The sequence below is a fragment of the Ahaetulla prasina genome, chromosome 7, assembly GCF_028640845.1.
Source record: "Ahaetulla prasina isolate Xishuangbanna chromosome 7, ASM2864084v1, whole genome shotgun sequence".
In the NCBI taxonomy this organism is placed as follows: Eukaryota; Metazoa; Chordata; class Lepidosauria; order Squamata; family Colubridae; genus Ahaetulla; species Ahaetulla prasina.
Window position 1 is genome coordinate 64205135 of NC_080545.1, and position 13518 is coordinate 64218652.

Genomic DNA, 13518 nt, shown 5'->3' on the forward strand with positions numbered 1-13518 from the left:
GTCAATACGGTAGTTCAAGGGTGTCAAATTGGCAGCCCACAGGCAGGATGCGTCACACACAGGCCACACCCACCCCAGCTCTGCAAAGGGGGAAAATGTCGCAATACGTCACGTGACGGCAACGTGACACTGCGAGTTTGACATCCGGGCAGTAGTTGCTCTGATCTTACATTTCCTGGGTAATTTTCCTATTACAGTAGTACAATTAGCATATAGAATGTTGCCAGTTTAAAACTCAGCAGATTTTTTAAAAAATCTTATTTGTCTTTCTTTGAACCAGCTAGCTTTCCCCCTGGGCTTTAAAAAAATTAGAAAAATCCAGCAATGAACCATTTCATTGTTTCTTCTGACCCTTGAAGTTAAAATGTTTTGCAACTTGGGAAACAATGAAGCAAATGCCCATAGAAATATTTTAAACATAAATAAACATTAAGTATGCAGCGAGAAGGTGGGGACCTTTTACGAACTAATTTGGAAAGCATTAGTGAGACTTCTCTTTAGATACTTAACTAATTTAGGGTATCCACTCTAAAAAGCTGGTACAGCATGTTTTTTATATCTCGTCATGTAATGAAGGCACTGGGAACAAATCTCAGTATCTTAAGAGATAATGGTAGACAAAAATTACTAGGCACAGGAAAAAAGTCCCTCTGAGTACACCCTCATTCCTTCTGTGAAAATCTCTGCAACATAATTTTAGAATAGAATAGAATAGAATAACAGAGTTGGAAGGGACCTTTGAGGTCTTCTAGTCCAACCCCCTGCCCAGGCAGGAAACCCAACACCACTTCAGACAATTGGTTATCCAACATCTTCCTAAAAACTTCCAGGGTTGGAGCATTCACAACTTCTGGAGGCAAGTCGTTCCACTTATTAATTATTCTAACTGTCAGGAAATTTCTCCTTAGTTCTAAGTTGCTTCTTTCTTTGATCAGTTTCCACCCATTGCTTCTTGTTCTACCCTCAGGTGCTTTGGAGAACAGCCTGACTCCCTCTTCTTTGTGGCAACCCCTGAGATATTGGAACACAGCTATCATGTCTCCCCTAGTCCTTCTTTTTATTAAAGGACTAGGGGAGACATGATAGCTGTTTTGTTATATTTTGGACATTTTAAAAGAGAAATATCCACATGCAATTCAAATAACTTAATATTGTTGTGGACTGTATCATTTCTAAGTGGCTAAGGGGAGCCTAGTCTTTGCTCCCTACTCTCTAATTATCCATCCTAACTTTACTGTAAATTAATTTTTGTTTGTTTACATTTCAATCCCTTTTTAATGCTTTACATATATTTGCACTAGAAAATGGCTTAAAGAAATAAATATTAGATAACTTTCCCATGGAAGCTACCTATATAGTCTTCACTCCACTGCATTTATTTATTTTATTATTTATTAATCTAATTTATATAGCAACCATTTCACCAAAAGCAATTCTGGGAGGCATAAAATAATCAGATAAAATGATAACAGTATAAAATATAAAAAGCCATATTAATAAATATCATAAAAACCAAAGAGCTACGTTCATAGTTTAACTGCCTACATACATACATTCTTTCTTCTTTGTGCTTTCACTTGTTTCTTGCCCTGATTTTTACCTTTATTTTAAAGATATTTGTCTGAAAATGTTTGACTATATCACAGCTGTCAAACTCGCCACGTGACATTGCCATCAGGTGATGTTTCGTGACATTTTCCCCATTTGCAAAGCTGGGGTTCTGCATGGCATGACACATGAGGCCTGTGGGCCGCCAGTTTGACATCCCTGAGTTATATAAAGGCACATATCAATGCAAATGTATAACTGTTTTACATTCTAAATCTGAAAGTGCATTTGGCTTGGTCATAATAAAATATATACCATGAAATTACACACCTTCTACAATTACCAAATAACTAGCTATGTCAGTCTGTTGCAAGGAAAACAGCAAAGAAACTTTGTAAATTTATTGTGGTGTTCACTGTTCTGGACTATAGAAAGTTTATGTCATAATGAAATTAGTCATTATAGCACTACAAGATTCTTTGCTGATTGTGAAATTAATATTTATACACTAGATTAGCATAGCAGTGTTACTTTCATTACCATGCTACATACATCTATTCAATTCTATCAAAACAATTTATGTTTTTTTTCTCCTAAAAAATGCTGGCAGGCATGTAATTTCAATTCTATCTTCCTTTGGACCTCATTCTCTGTGAGTATTTATAATCAGATTCAATAGGCAACATGCTTTATTACAGAAATCATTTACATTAATGGGGACAAATACGGAAAACATAAATCTGAGAGTCTTCAGTCATATTATCTTGAATAGAACAAAGTGAAAGGCAAACTGAATAAAGGAAAAGTTTCCTTAGGTTCCTTTAATTGGGGTGGAAATATTTGACTTCTAGATGTATAATTGGACAATTTGTATACTTAATCTGAAAAGTCTCTAAAGCTGTTTTAAAGTACAGTGATAATATAAAAACTCTCCAGCAAACAACTTAAGTTTTCCTTTTAAGTCTGAATCAAGACCCACTTTACATCCATGTCAGTCCCCAGAATCAGCAAATTATAGTAATACAAATAAAAGCCATTGATAACTACAAATCTGTGTTTTACCACCATTAATAATTGAGATCACAATGCTACCCTTTCAATTACTATAGGTGGATTTCGTTTTTTAAAATAAAAGTTTTTCCTATTTGCACATGCCACCATTCAAATTGCTTTGCTCCCACTATTTTCATCATCATGCTATAAAGAAATTCCTTCACCCCAAATCCAAATGAGTTCTTGAGACAAAATATTTTGGGCTTGATGCTACTTTTCCTCTATTTGCAACAACAACAAAAAGCTTGAATAGCCCGCAGCAATTCTAGCCACCATAGAAACAACTAAACTGAGACTTCAAAAGGGAATGAGAAGAAGACAAGCATTCTTATAGCCCAGCAACCTGTGGTGAAATCCAATTTTTTTTACTATCGGTTCTGTGGGTGTGGCTTGGTGGGCATGGCAGGGGAAGGATACTGCAAAATCTCCATTCCCACCCCACTCCAGGGGAAGAATACTGCAAAATCTCCATTCCCTACCCACTCCTGCGGGAAGGATATCGCAAAATCTCCATTCCCATCCCACTCTGGGGCCAGCCAGAAGTGGTATTTGCTGGTTCTCCGAACTACTCAAAATTTTGGCTGCTGGTTCTCCGAACTGTTCAAAATTTCCACTGCTGGTTCTCCAGAACCTGCTGGATTTCACCCCTGCCAGCAACTGTGTAACCAACTTGATGTGGGAAGAAAAAGAAGATGTGCCTCAGTAAGACATTTCACAGACTGTTGAAACATGGCTTTATATCTTTCATTTATGCTTAACATGAGTGGATATACAGTACTGTCTCTCTTATGACCAAGATAGACAGTTGACATTACCTACTTCTATGGGTCTACAGATCTGCCACTTCTTTATACAAAAAAATCAAGCAATTACTTAGAATTACCTTCACCTGATGGCCAGTCTCAAGAGGACAACATTAGTTCTGCTAATAGGAAATGGAATACTGTACTATATTATCATTCGAACCACACAAAGGCTCAATCCAAGGAAACTATACCACAGAAATACAATAGGTATTTGTAAGAACTGACACCCTACTTAATGAAAAGATTAGTCTCTACAGTTGAAATAACAGAATAGCACTAATTAATTTGGAAGGATTAATATAATAAAGGGGCAAAAATTATATTAGAATGTAAACAAGGGAGTTTACCAAATCTTTCTGCAGTACACTTATATACATATGTTCATAGCACGCCATGATTTAGTTTACATAGATTCAGATCTATGATATGTAAATTATCAGTCCCCTGGCCATCAAAGGAATTTAGATTATCTGTAATATCTTCTAGTGTTGAAAGTCATGTTTTTTCTCCTCTAATCAATTCAGTCAGCCCTGCATTGATAGCATTCTTGTAATTCATATATTCATATCTTTTAAGTTAAACATTATATGAAGATAATTTGAGATGCTTTCTTAAACAAAAATAAAGCATCTTCAAAATTTATGAGCAATAGCTTCCCAGCAGCTTTGTAAAACTTGGAAAAATCAAGATCTTTAAAATTCTCTCTAGATAATTTTCAGATCAGTAGCATATTTTCTCTTGTTCAGTCAGTCAGTCAGTCAGTCAGTCAGTCAGTCAGTCCGTCTGTCTGTCTGTATGGTGTAATTTTGTGAATTGTTGCCCTTAGTCTTTACCCGTTCCCCGGACGGCCAAGATTCTCAGAGCTTGGGCCTTCGGTTGATGCTGTGCAATGCTCGGTCCATGGTTAATAAAGCCCCCCTGATTTGTGACCTTATTCAGGGGGAGTCCGCGGACCTCATGGGCATCACGGAAACCTGGTTGGGGACGGAAGGGGGTGTTCCCCTTGTCGAGTTGTGCCCTCCAGGTTTCCGTGCATTTCATCAACCGAGAGCCCAAGGTAGGGGTGGCGGGGTGGCGGTTGTTATTAGGGAAGGTCTAGAACAGAGGGAGTCCACTGTACCTCAGATAGCCAGTTGTGAATCCCTCTTTGGGATTCCAAAGAGGCCATAGGAATCAGATGGGCTTGTTGATCACGTGCCTGGCTCCTTCCTGCGCGACTACAGCCCTGCCCGAGTTGTTGGAGGTGCTTGCCGGAGTGGTGGTTGAGACCCCCAGACTTATGGTCATGGGGGACTTCAACCTGCCATCGACCGGCTTGTCATCGACGACAGCCTGGGAGTTCCAGGCCTCCATGACGGCCTTGGACCTGATTCAAGTAATTCATGGCCCTACGCACACGGGGGAAGGCACATTGGACTTGATTTATATCTCTACTCAGTGGCTAAATGATCTGGAATTAAGAGATTTAGTATCAGAACCTGTGTCATGGTCAGATCATTTTCTCCTTTGCCTGGACTTTCGGACCGCCACCCACCACTGCAGGGAGACGCAGCCAATGCGTTGATTCCGTCCCAGCCGCCTGATGGACCCTGAGCGGTTCCTGATGGAGCTTGGGCCGTTCCCTGAGGATCTGGCCCACGGCACGGCTGAAGAACTAGTCTGGCCTGGGAGCAGGCCGTGGCTGGGGCTTTGGACCGTGTCGCGCCTTTGCGGCCTCTGACCCGGCGTAGGTCTCAACCGCCCCTTGGTTTTCCGAGGAGCTGACGGAGATGAAACGCCGGCGAAGACGCCTAGAGAGTGCCTGGAGGTCCAGTCGTTCCGAAGCTGACCGGACACTAGTTAGGTCTTATTATAAGGCCTACCTAGTGGCAATGAGGGAGGCGAGGCATTCTTACGTTTCCACCTTCATTGCGTCGGCAGATAACCGCCCGGCCGCCTGTTTCGGGTGACCCGCTCTCTCCTTCATCAGGAGGTGCAGGATGACCCCTTACAGGGACGTGCCGAGGAGTTTAGTGGTTATCTATACGATAAAATCATTCAGCTCCGGGATGGTTTGGACCAAAATTGGGATGATCCAGGTGAGAGGATGGAGACGCGTCTTGTCGAGATTGTTTGAGATGAGTTTGACCCTGTGGCTCTCGAGGACGTGGACAGGTTGTTGGGAAGACTGCATGCCACCACGTGTTTATTGGACCCGTGCCCTTCCTGGTTGGTGCTGGTCACACAGGAGGTGACACGAGGCTGGCTCCGGGGGATTATCAATGCTTCTTTGCAGGAGGGGATCTTTCCTGCCACCTTGAAAGAGGCGGTGGTGAGACCCCTCCTCAAGAAGCCTTCCCTGGACTCAGCTATTTTGGGAAATTATCATCCAGTCTCCAACCTTCACTTTGTTGCGAAGGTTGTAGAGAGTGTGGTGGCTCGGCAGTTACCCCAATACCTGGATGAAGTTGTCTATCTAGACCCATTCCAGTCCGGCTTCCGGCCCGGATATAGTACGGAGACAGCTTTGGTCACGTTGGTGGATGATCTCTGGAGGGCCAGAGACAGGGGTTGTTCCTCTGCCCTGGTCCTATTAGATCTCTCAGTGGCTTTTGATACCATCGACCATGGTATCTTGCTGCACCGGTTGGAGGGGTTGGGAGTGGGAGGCACCGTTTATCGGTGGTTCTCCTCCTATCTCTCTGATCAGTCGCAGACGGTGTTGACAGGGGGGCAGAGATCGACCGCGAGGCGCCTCACTTGTGGGGTGCCGCAGGGGTCGATTCTCTCGCCTCTCCTGTTCAACATCTATATGAAGCCGCTGGGTGAGATCATCAGTGGCTTTGGGGTGAGATACCAACTGTACGCTGATGATACGCAGCTGTACTTTTCCACCCCAGGCCACCCCAACGAAGCTGTTGAAGTGCTGTCCCGGTGCTTGGAAGCCGTATGGGTCTGGATGGGGAGAAACAGGCTCAAGCTCAATCCCTCCAAGACGGAGTGGCTGTGGATGCCGGCACCCCGGTACAATCAGTTGCAGTTGCGGCTGACTGTTGGGGGCGAGTCATTGGGCCCAGTGGAAAGGGTGCGCAACTTGGGTGTTCTCCTGGATGAAAGGCTGTCGTTTGAAGATCATTTGACGGCCGTCTCCAGGAGAGCTTTTCACCAGGTTCGCCTGGTTCGCCAGTTGCGCCCCTTCCTCGACCGGGATGCCTTATGCACGGTCACTCATGCTCTCGTTACCTCTCGCTTGGATTATTGCAATGCTCTCTACATGGGGCTCCCCTTGAAGTGCACTCAGAAGCTTCAGTTAATCCAGAATGCAGCTGCGCGGGTTATAGAAGGAGCCGCACGTGGCGCCCGTGTAACACCACTCCTGCGCAGACTGCACTGGCTGCCTGTGGCCTTTCGGGTACACTTTAAGGTGTTGGTTACTACCTTTAAAGCACTCCATGGCTTAGGGCCTGGGTACTTACGGGACCGCCTGCTGTTACCTCATGCCTCCCACCGACCCGTACGCTCACACAGAGAGGGACTTCTCAGGGTGCCGTCCGCCAGACAATGCCGGCTGGCGGCCCCCAGGGGAAGAGCCTTCTCTGTGGGGGCTCCTACTCTCTGGAACGAACTTCCCCCTGGCTTGCACCAATTGCCTGACCTTCGGACCTTTCGCCGCGAGCTGAAAACGTATTTATTTACTCGCGCGGGGTTGGCTTAAATTTTAAATTTTTTAAATTTTTTAAATTTTAAATTTTTGGATGTATTTTAATTGGGTTTTAGATTTTAATATGTTTTAAATTTCGGCCAATCTTATAATAAGTTTTTAAATTGTTTATTTTAATTGTATTTTGTTATTGTTTTTATTCCGGCTGTACACCGCCCTGAGTCCTTCGGGAGAAGGGCGGTATAAAAATATTATTATTATTATTATTATTATTATTATTATTATTATTATTATTATTGTGTGTGTGTGTAATAATAATAATAATAATAATAATAATAATAATAATAATAATAATAATAAATGAATAATAAGAAAAATAATACTTGCTGAACTGATATAAACTCCAACCTATGGCATTTATAATGGGAACATTGACATCACCACATATTATCTAGGACCATAATGGAAAACAACCCTTAGAATTTACTGTGCAATAACCTATAATTTACCTTGTCTGCCATGATCATAGAAGAGCCTCCATGGATTCCTAGAATGGGCGTGAGGGTCTGGGCAGAAATGAAGTCCAGGATCTGGGCAATAGCTTCCTGGTCAGTATCATCAGCAAACACCACACCTTGCACCCTCCGTTCAGACATGATATCGCAGATGCGGGTGATGATGCTCTTGGGATCTGTTTCATTCATGGCAACGAGTTCCACCCGAGGTATGAGAGAGAGGTGATGGAAATCATCCTTCTTGTGGGCATCTGTGATAGCTACTTCATCAGAGGTACCCACCAAGATGACAGCAATGCCAATGCTGGGATGGTTCTTTTGAGCCCAAGCCATACCGCCTGTTGTTGCTAAGACTGCCAGCATAAGCCAGAATTTTGAAGAATAGCACTCTGCTCTGGGCCTCATCTTCAGCTCTTACACTCTCTGAAATGAGACAAAAAATTAAAAGTTTCAATAACACATATATAAATCACAGAGATTTAGGAATTCACAGGCGTACCCTGTAAGTTATAGAAAGAGCTGTGGTGGTGCAGTGGTTAGAATGCAGTATTGCAGGCTAATTCTGCTGACTGTCAGCAATTCAATCCTGACTTCCATCCTTTACTTTGTGAATAAAAGTATGTTGGGGAGGGCTAAGACTCTGATCAGGAAGAAAATAATCAAATCTGTAGTCACTAATTATTGTTCTACCTTAAAATCACATGCTGAGATATTAATGTCCTCTGGTGATCCTTGTGAAATTTTTTTAGCTACAACCCTAGATTATAATTAAATTCATTTTTGCCTTGCCTCTGATTTGTTTTTCCAAAACAGCTTGCCAGCAGCTTCCCCTCCCCCAAAATAATTCAAAAAGAAGATAAGAATGAATCCTGTGGCAAAATGTCTCTCCTATCACCTTGGCGTTCCTTCAAGAAAGTTTGAGGTATTCTTTTTTTTTTTATGATGATTTTAATTATAAATTGTCCTAATAATTTTAATTATTAATTATAAAGGCAAATTAATAGTTTCACAATATGGAATTGTAGTGAAAATGTCTTCTGTCAATACTAACTTTTTTGAAATAATCCGCTGGCTTCAGGGTCAGTTGTGTTTCTTGTTTTCTTTTTCAAGAACTGGCACCGGTTGCCTTAGTCTCAAATCTTAGAACTGGTAGACTTCAAACTAATAGAATATAGCTGATATATTCTGATTCATGCTTTGGAAATGTCTTTTTCTAAACAATGAAATGATGAAGACTATGAGGTCATCAGTGCAACCCTACTAATGCCACAGTCCTCCCTTCAGGACCCTTTGTGTTGTTTTAATAACACTGAGCTCTTTTCATCTGCAAAGCACTTTCCAAGCCACAGCTAATTAATCCTCATAGTACCTTGGTAGCATACATATTGTTATCATTGTTTTCCATGTCTGAGAATCATAGCATTGAGGTTTACCTTGTACGTTCTGAGGCTTCTTTTATCAGTAAAAAAATAGTAGTAACTGGCATGTAATCTGATGCTCAGGCCATAGATCCCTGTTACTTACTTTGCTAATATGAAATCCTGAAATGATTGGAAAGTAGTACTATTCAAATCTAAAATCTGGCCTAATTCTCCTTCTGTGATGATTTATAATATATCACAAGTGGTCAGATTACCATTAAATTCTAAAAGCTCTTTTCTTTCAATTGCATCAGAAGTTAAGAGCTCAGGGCAACTTGCATAATCTCTTTGATTATAATCCATCCCTAGATTCACCATTAGATTCCAGATAAATATCAAGAGACAGAGGGGAAAACATTACTGACTGCACTGAAGGGAACCTCTTTACTAATAAACTAGACACAAGAACAGTTTTTTCCCGAAGGCCATCACTCTGCTAAACAAATAATTCCCTCAACACTGTCAGACTATTTACTGAATCTGCACTACTATTAATCGTTTCATAGTTCCCATCGCCAATCTCTTTCCACTTATGACTGTATGACTATAACTTGTTGCTGGCAATCCTTATGATTTATATTGATATATTGATCATCAATTGTGTTGTAAATGTTGTACCTTGATGAACGTATCTTTTCTTTTATGTACACTGAGAGCATATGCACCAAGACAAATTCCTTGTGTGTCCAATCACACTTGGCCAATAAAAAATTCTATTCTATTCTATTCTAATAAAGTAAGTGAGGGAAACCTAATACAGTTTTATATTTCATTTAGTCCAGGGGTGTCAAAAGCAAGATGCTTAAATCTGGCCCACAGGGCTGCCCTGGAAACAGCAGAGGGCCCTCAGTGCCCCTACCAGCAAAAATGAAGGGTGGCCCTCCCGAGCTCCATTTTTGCTGACAGAGGGTTTCAGGAGGCCGTCACAGCCAAAAAAATGAGCTCGAGAGCCCATTTTCGTTGGTGGAGTGTTCGAGCCACCACAGGCACCCCCGACATGAGTAACGTTGAGCTAGCCATTCCCCCCCCCCCCCCGGCCATACCCCCTCTGCCCCCCCAAGGTCAAGCACAACCCTGAGTTCCAAAGCTGGCTGAGGAACTCTGGGAGTTGAAGTCCACAAGTCTTAACGGGACCAAGGTTGGAGACCCCTGGTCTAAATAGAACTAAGAAAATTGCTGCCCATGCAGTAACATCAGTACTGATAAAGTCCCATGATAATAAAATAGTCCTAGAGCAAGAGTGTCAAACTCAATTTCATTGAGGGCCGCATCAGCATCATTTGACCTGAGGGGCAGGGATGGGCATGGCTGGAGTGGGCATGGCCAACTCAAAGTCACTCATGTGGGGGCACCTCTGGTGGCCCAAAAGCTCTGCCAGTGAAAATGTGCTCCTGAGCTCCGTTTTTAGCTGCAATGGCCTCCTGCAACTCTCTGCCAGCAAAAATGGAGCTTGGGAGAGCCACCCACGGCTCTTGCGAGCTCTGTTTTCAGCTGTGACGGCCTCCTTCAACCCTCTGCCAGTGAAAACAGAGCTCAGGAGGGCTGCAAGCTCCATTTTCGCTGGCAAGGCACCACGGACCAGTCCTTTGCTGTTTCCGGGGCAGCCCTGTAGGCCAGATCTAAGCACCCTGTGGGCCATAACTGGCCCCTGGGCCTTGATGTTCTAGAGGATTCTGTTGCAACATATGTGCCCAGTCATCCCAATAAAATATTCTGCACAATCAATCTGTCCTCTCCTACTTAATGGATTTTCTCTGATAAGATTGGTAGAAAAATATAGAGGAATGGTTTCCAAGTGGAAAACAATGATATATGGATACTTGTACAATTCCTTGTTCTGTTTTACAATAGAAATCCCATCAGCAAGCAGTGATCACATTAATGGTGCTAAAGTTACATATATATATCAAACTCACTCAGTGCCCTCAAAAATTACTGTCAAAATCATTAAGCTATCATAAATTATCATTGGACAATTTGTTTAATGATAATTATAGCTATATACAGTAAATTGGACAAATAAATAAAAACAAAACAGATATTGCTGCTACTTTACTATTTCAAACAGGAATCAAATCCACTTGTCAAATATGAAAGGAAAGAGTTCATGAAATATCTACTGACATCTCCAAACAAGAAGACCTTGAGAATCTGACAAAATTTATTGCTAATTTGAGTAAGGCAGAACTGTTGCCATCAGATTGGTTGTTGATTGATTATATGCCATCAAGTTATGTCAGCATTTAATTACCACATAGATAGACCTGTTTTGATGATCAGTTCCTAAACTAGCCCTTCAAATCTTACAATTGTGTACCCATTGTTACTGGAATCAAACCCATTTATATATTTCCTTCCACCTTTCTCCATATTGTACACTTATTTGAATAATGTCTCTAAATGTGATAATTTGAGCCTGATCATTTGTACCTCAAATGAGAACTCCGAATTAATTTGTTCTATGATCCATTTGCTTACTTTCTTGGCCATACCTGGTATTCTTGGGAGTTTTCACCAAACCACAGTTCAAAGCATCAATTTTCTATCCTGATTCTTCAAAGATAGAGTGACACTCCATAGAACAAAACTACTGCCTGCATGATTCTGATCTTTGTAGATACAGACATGTCACCGCATCTGAATATCTTTTCCAAGTCCTTCATTGCTAACCTACAATTGTTCATTTGTATGCTATTTCTCTGGTGCTTGTTCCTTTACTGTTGATAATCATAATCACTGAAGCCATCCACTATTTTAATATCTTCATTGTCTGTTTATTTTTAATTAATTATTAAAATGTATATAGCAACCATCTTAATCAATACCTCTGGGTGGCTAACAAAAAACGCATAAATATAGTATAAAAAATAAAAGGCAATCAATTAAAAAGCATAATCAAGGCACCCTTACAAAATCTCTAAAACACAAACCTGTCAAGTGCCAGGAAAATCAGGAGATCCAGACAGTTCAAATGGGTATAAAGATTTATAGAGGTTTTGTGAGCTCTCTACAAGAATCTGAACTACTAATGGCCAAGGGAAATTAGCAGGAGATAAGCGTAGAGAGAATTCAAGGTGGGCTGGAATTTTTTTGTGGATATTTAGGAACTCATGACTGATGACCAGGTTGAGCCCCCCTCCCTCGGGCTCAACCTGGTCATTTCCTACAAAACCACAAGCTAACAGACTGGGCTCCAACACCTAGGAGGAAAACCAAGTTCTAAAAGGCCAGTAGGGTTGGGGCCATCCAAATCACAGAGGGGGGCTGTTTCATAGGGCAGGTACCCCAAAGAGAAGGTTTGCCCAATTCCTTCACTGGAGCATGCCGGCTCTGCCAGATCTGGTGAGATGGACCAAAACTACTAAAGACAGGCAATCCTACAATTAACCTGCCCCTGCCATTTTATCCTTTAAAGATAACAACCAACACAATGAATTACACTCAGAAAGCTACTGGAAACCAGAGCAGTTCACATGCAGCACTGAAGTTACACAGGCACATCATGGTGCATTCAAAACTGCATGTGCCACAGCTTTCTAAACCATTTGAAGCTGCCAAAAGTTTTTCAAGGACAGCCCCATGTAGAGCACATTACAGTAGTCCAGACAGAAAATGACTAAGGCACCAGTGACTTAGAGCAGTCCTCTCAATCAAGGAATAGTCTCAAGTGGCACAAAATGGATTTGTGCAAGTAAAACCGATACACAAGATAGGAAAGGGGTTAGCTATCAGCGTAATGTTATTGTTGTGGCCTGCCAGCAGCCAGCAGAGCTGGCAGCAGATTTGGACAGTGAGGAGGTTGGGGAGGAATCTGGGCCAGTCCTGGAGTCTGGGGAAGGCTTGGACGATTGTTCTGAGTCAGAGGCAGAGAGGGGGCCAAAGCCATCCGGTAGTTCTTTGCTGCCTCCAGAGTCTGACATCAGCGAGACAGAAGAATAGCATGAGCAGAGCTGACAGGAGACAGGAACAATTAAGGAAATTAAGGGTCGAATTGGGAATAAGGCTTGGAGATGATTGGCCCCTCCATAAGATATAAAAGAGAAGCGAATGGGACATGAGCTTTTGCAGGAAGCAATTAGTTCATTGGACCAATTCAAGATTTGAAAATTCTGTTTGTGACTCTGTGCCAAGTTTAGCCTTGCCCTGCATCTGGAAATTAGCTCTTTGGCAGCATTCCATGTGAGATAGGTGGGTGTTGATAGCCTTCCTCTGAAAGACTGTTTATCAAGCCTTGCGGACTGTAAATGAAAGTAATTTACAGAAATATGAATTAAGGAGGTTTGCTGGGACTAAGTTTGTGCTATTTAATTTCTAAGGAAGCCTAGGTCAGAACAGTTTTCAAGGTAGCACAGGACTGATATTTCTTCCTTCAGTTTAGAAACCACTCTCTTCCAATTTAATCTTCCTCAATACATATAAGTAGGGAAGGAAGGAAGGAAGGAAGGAAGGAAGGAAGGAAGGAAGGAAGGAAGGAAGGAAGGAAGGAAGGAAGGAAGGAAGGAAGGAAGGAAGGAAGGAAGGAAGGAAGGAAGGAA

General features: G+C 42.0%; 1 protein-coding gene across 1 annotated transcript in view; it reads right to left on the reverse strand.

Annotated features, from left to right (window-relative positions):
* Nucleotides 1-7967, reverse strand: part of GRIN2B (glutamate ionotropic receptor NMDA type subunit 2B) — a 268549-nt gene extending 260582 nt beyond the window's left edge. Inside the window, exon 1 of the mRNA XM_058191227.1 lies at nt 7557-7967. Within this exon, the coding sequence (XP_058047210.1) occupies nt 7557-7967 (411 nt within the window). The remainder of the gene's footprint in view (nt 1-7556) is intronic.
* Between the last annotated feature and the right edge of the window lie 5551 nt (nt 7968-13518).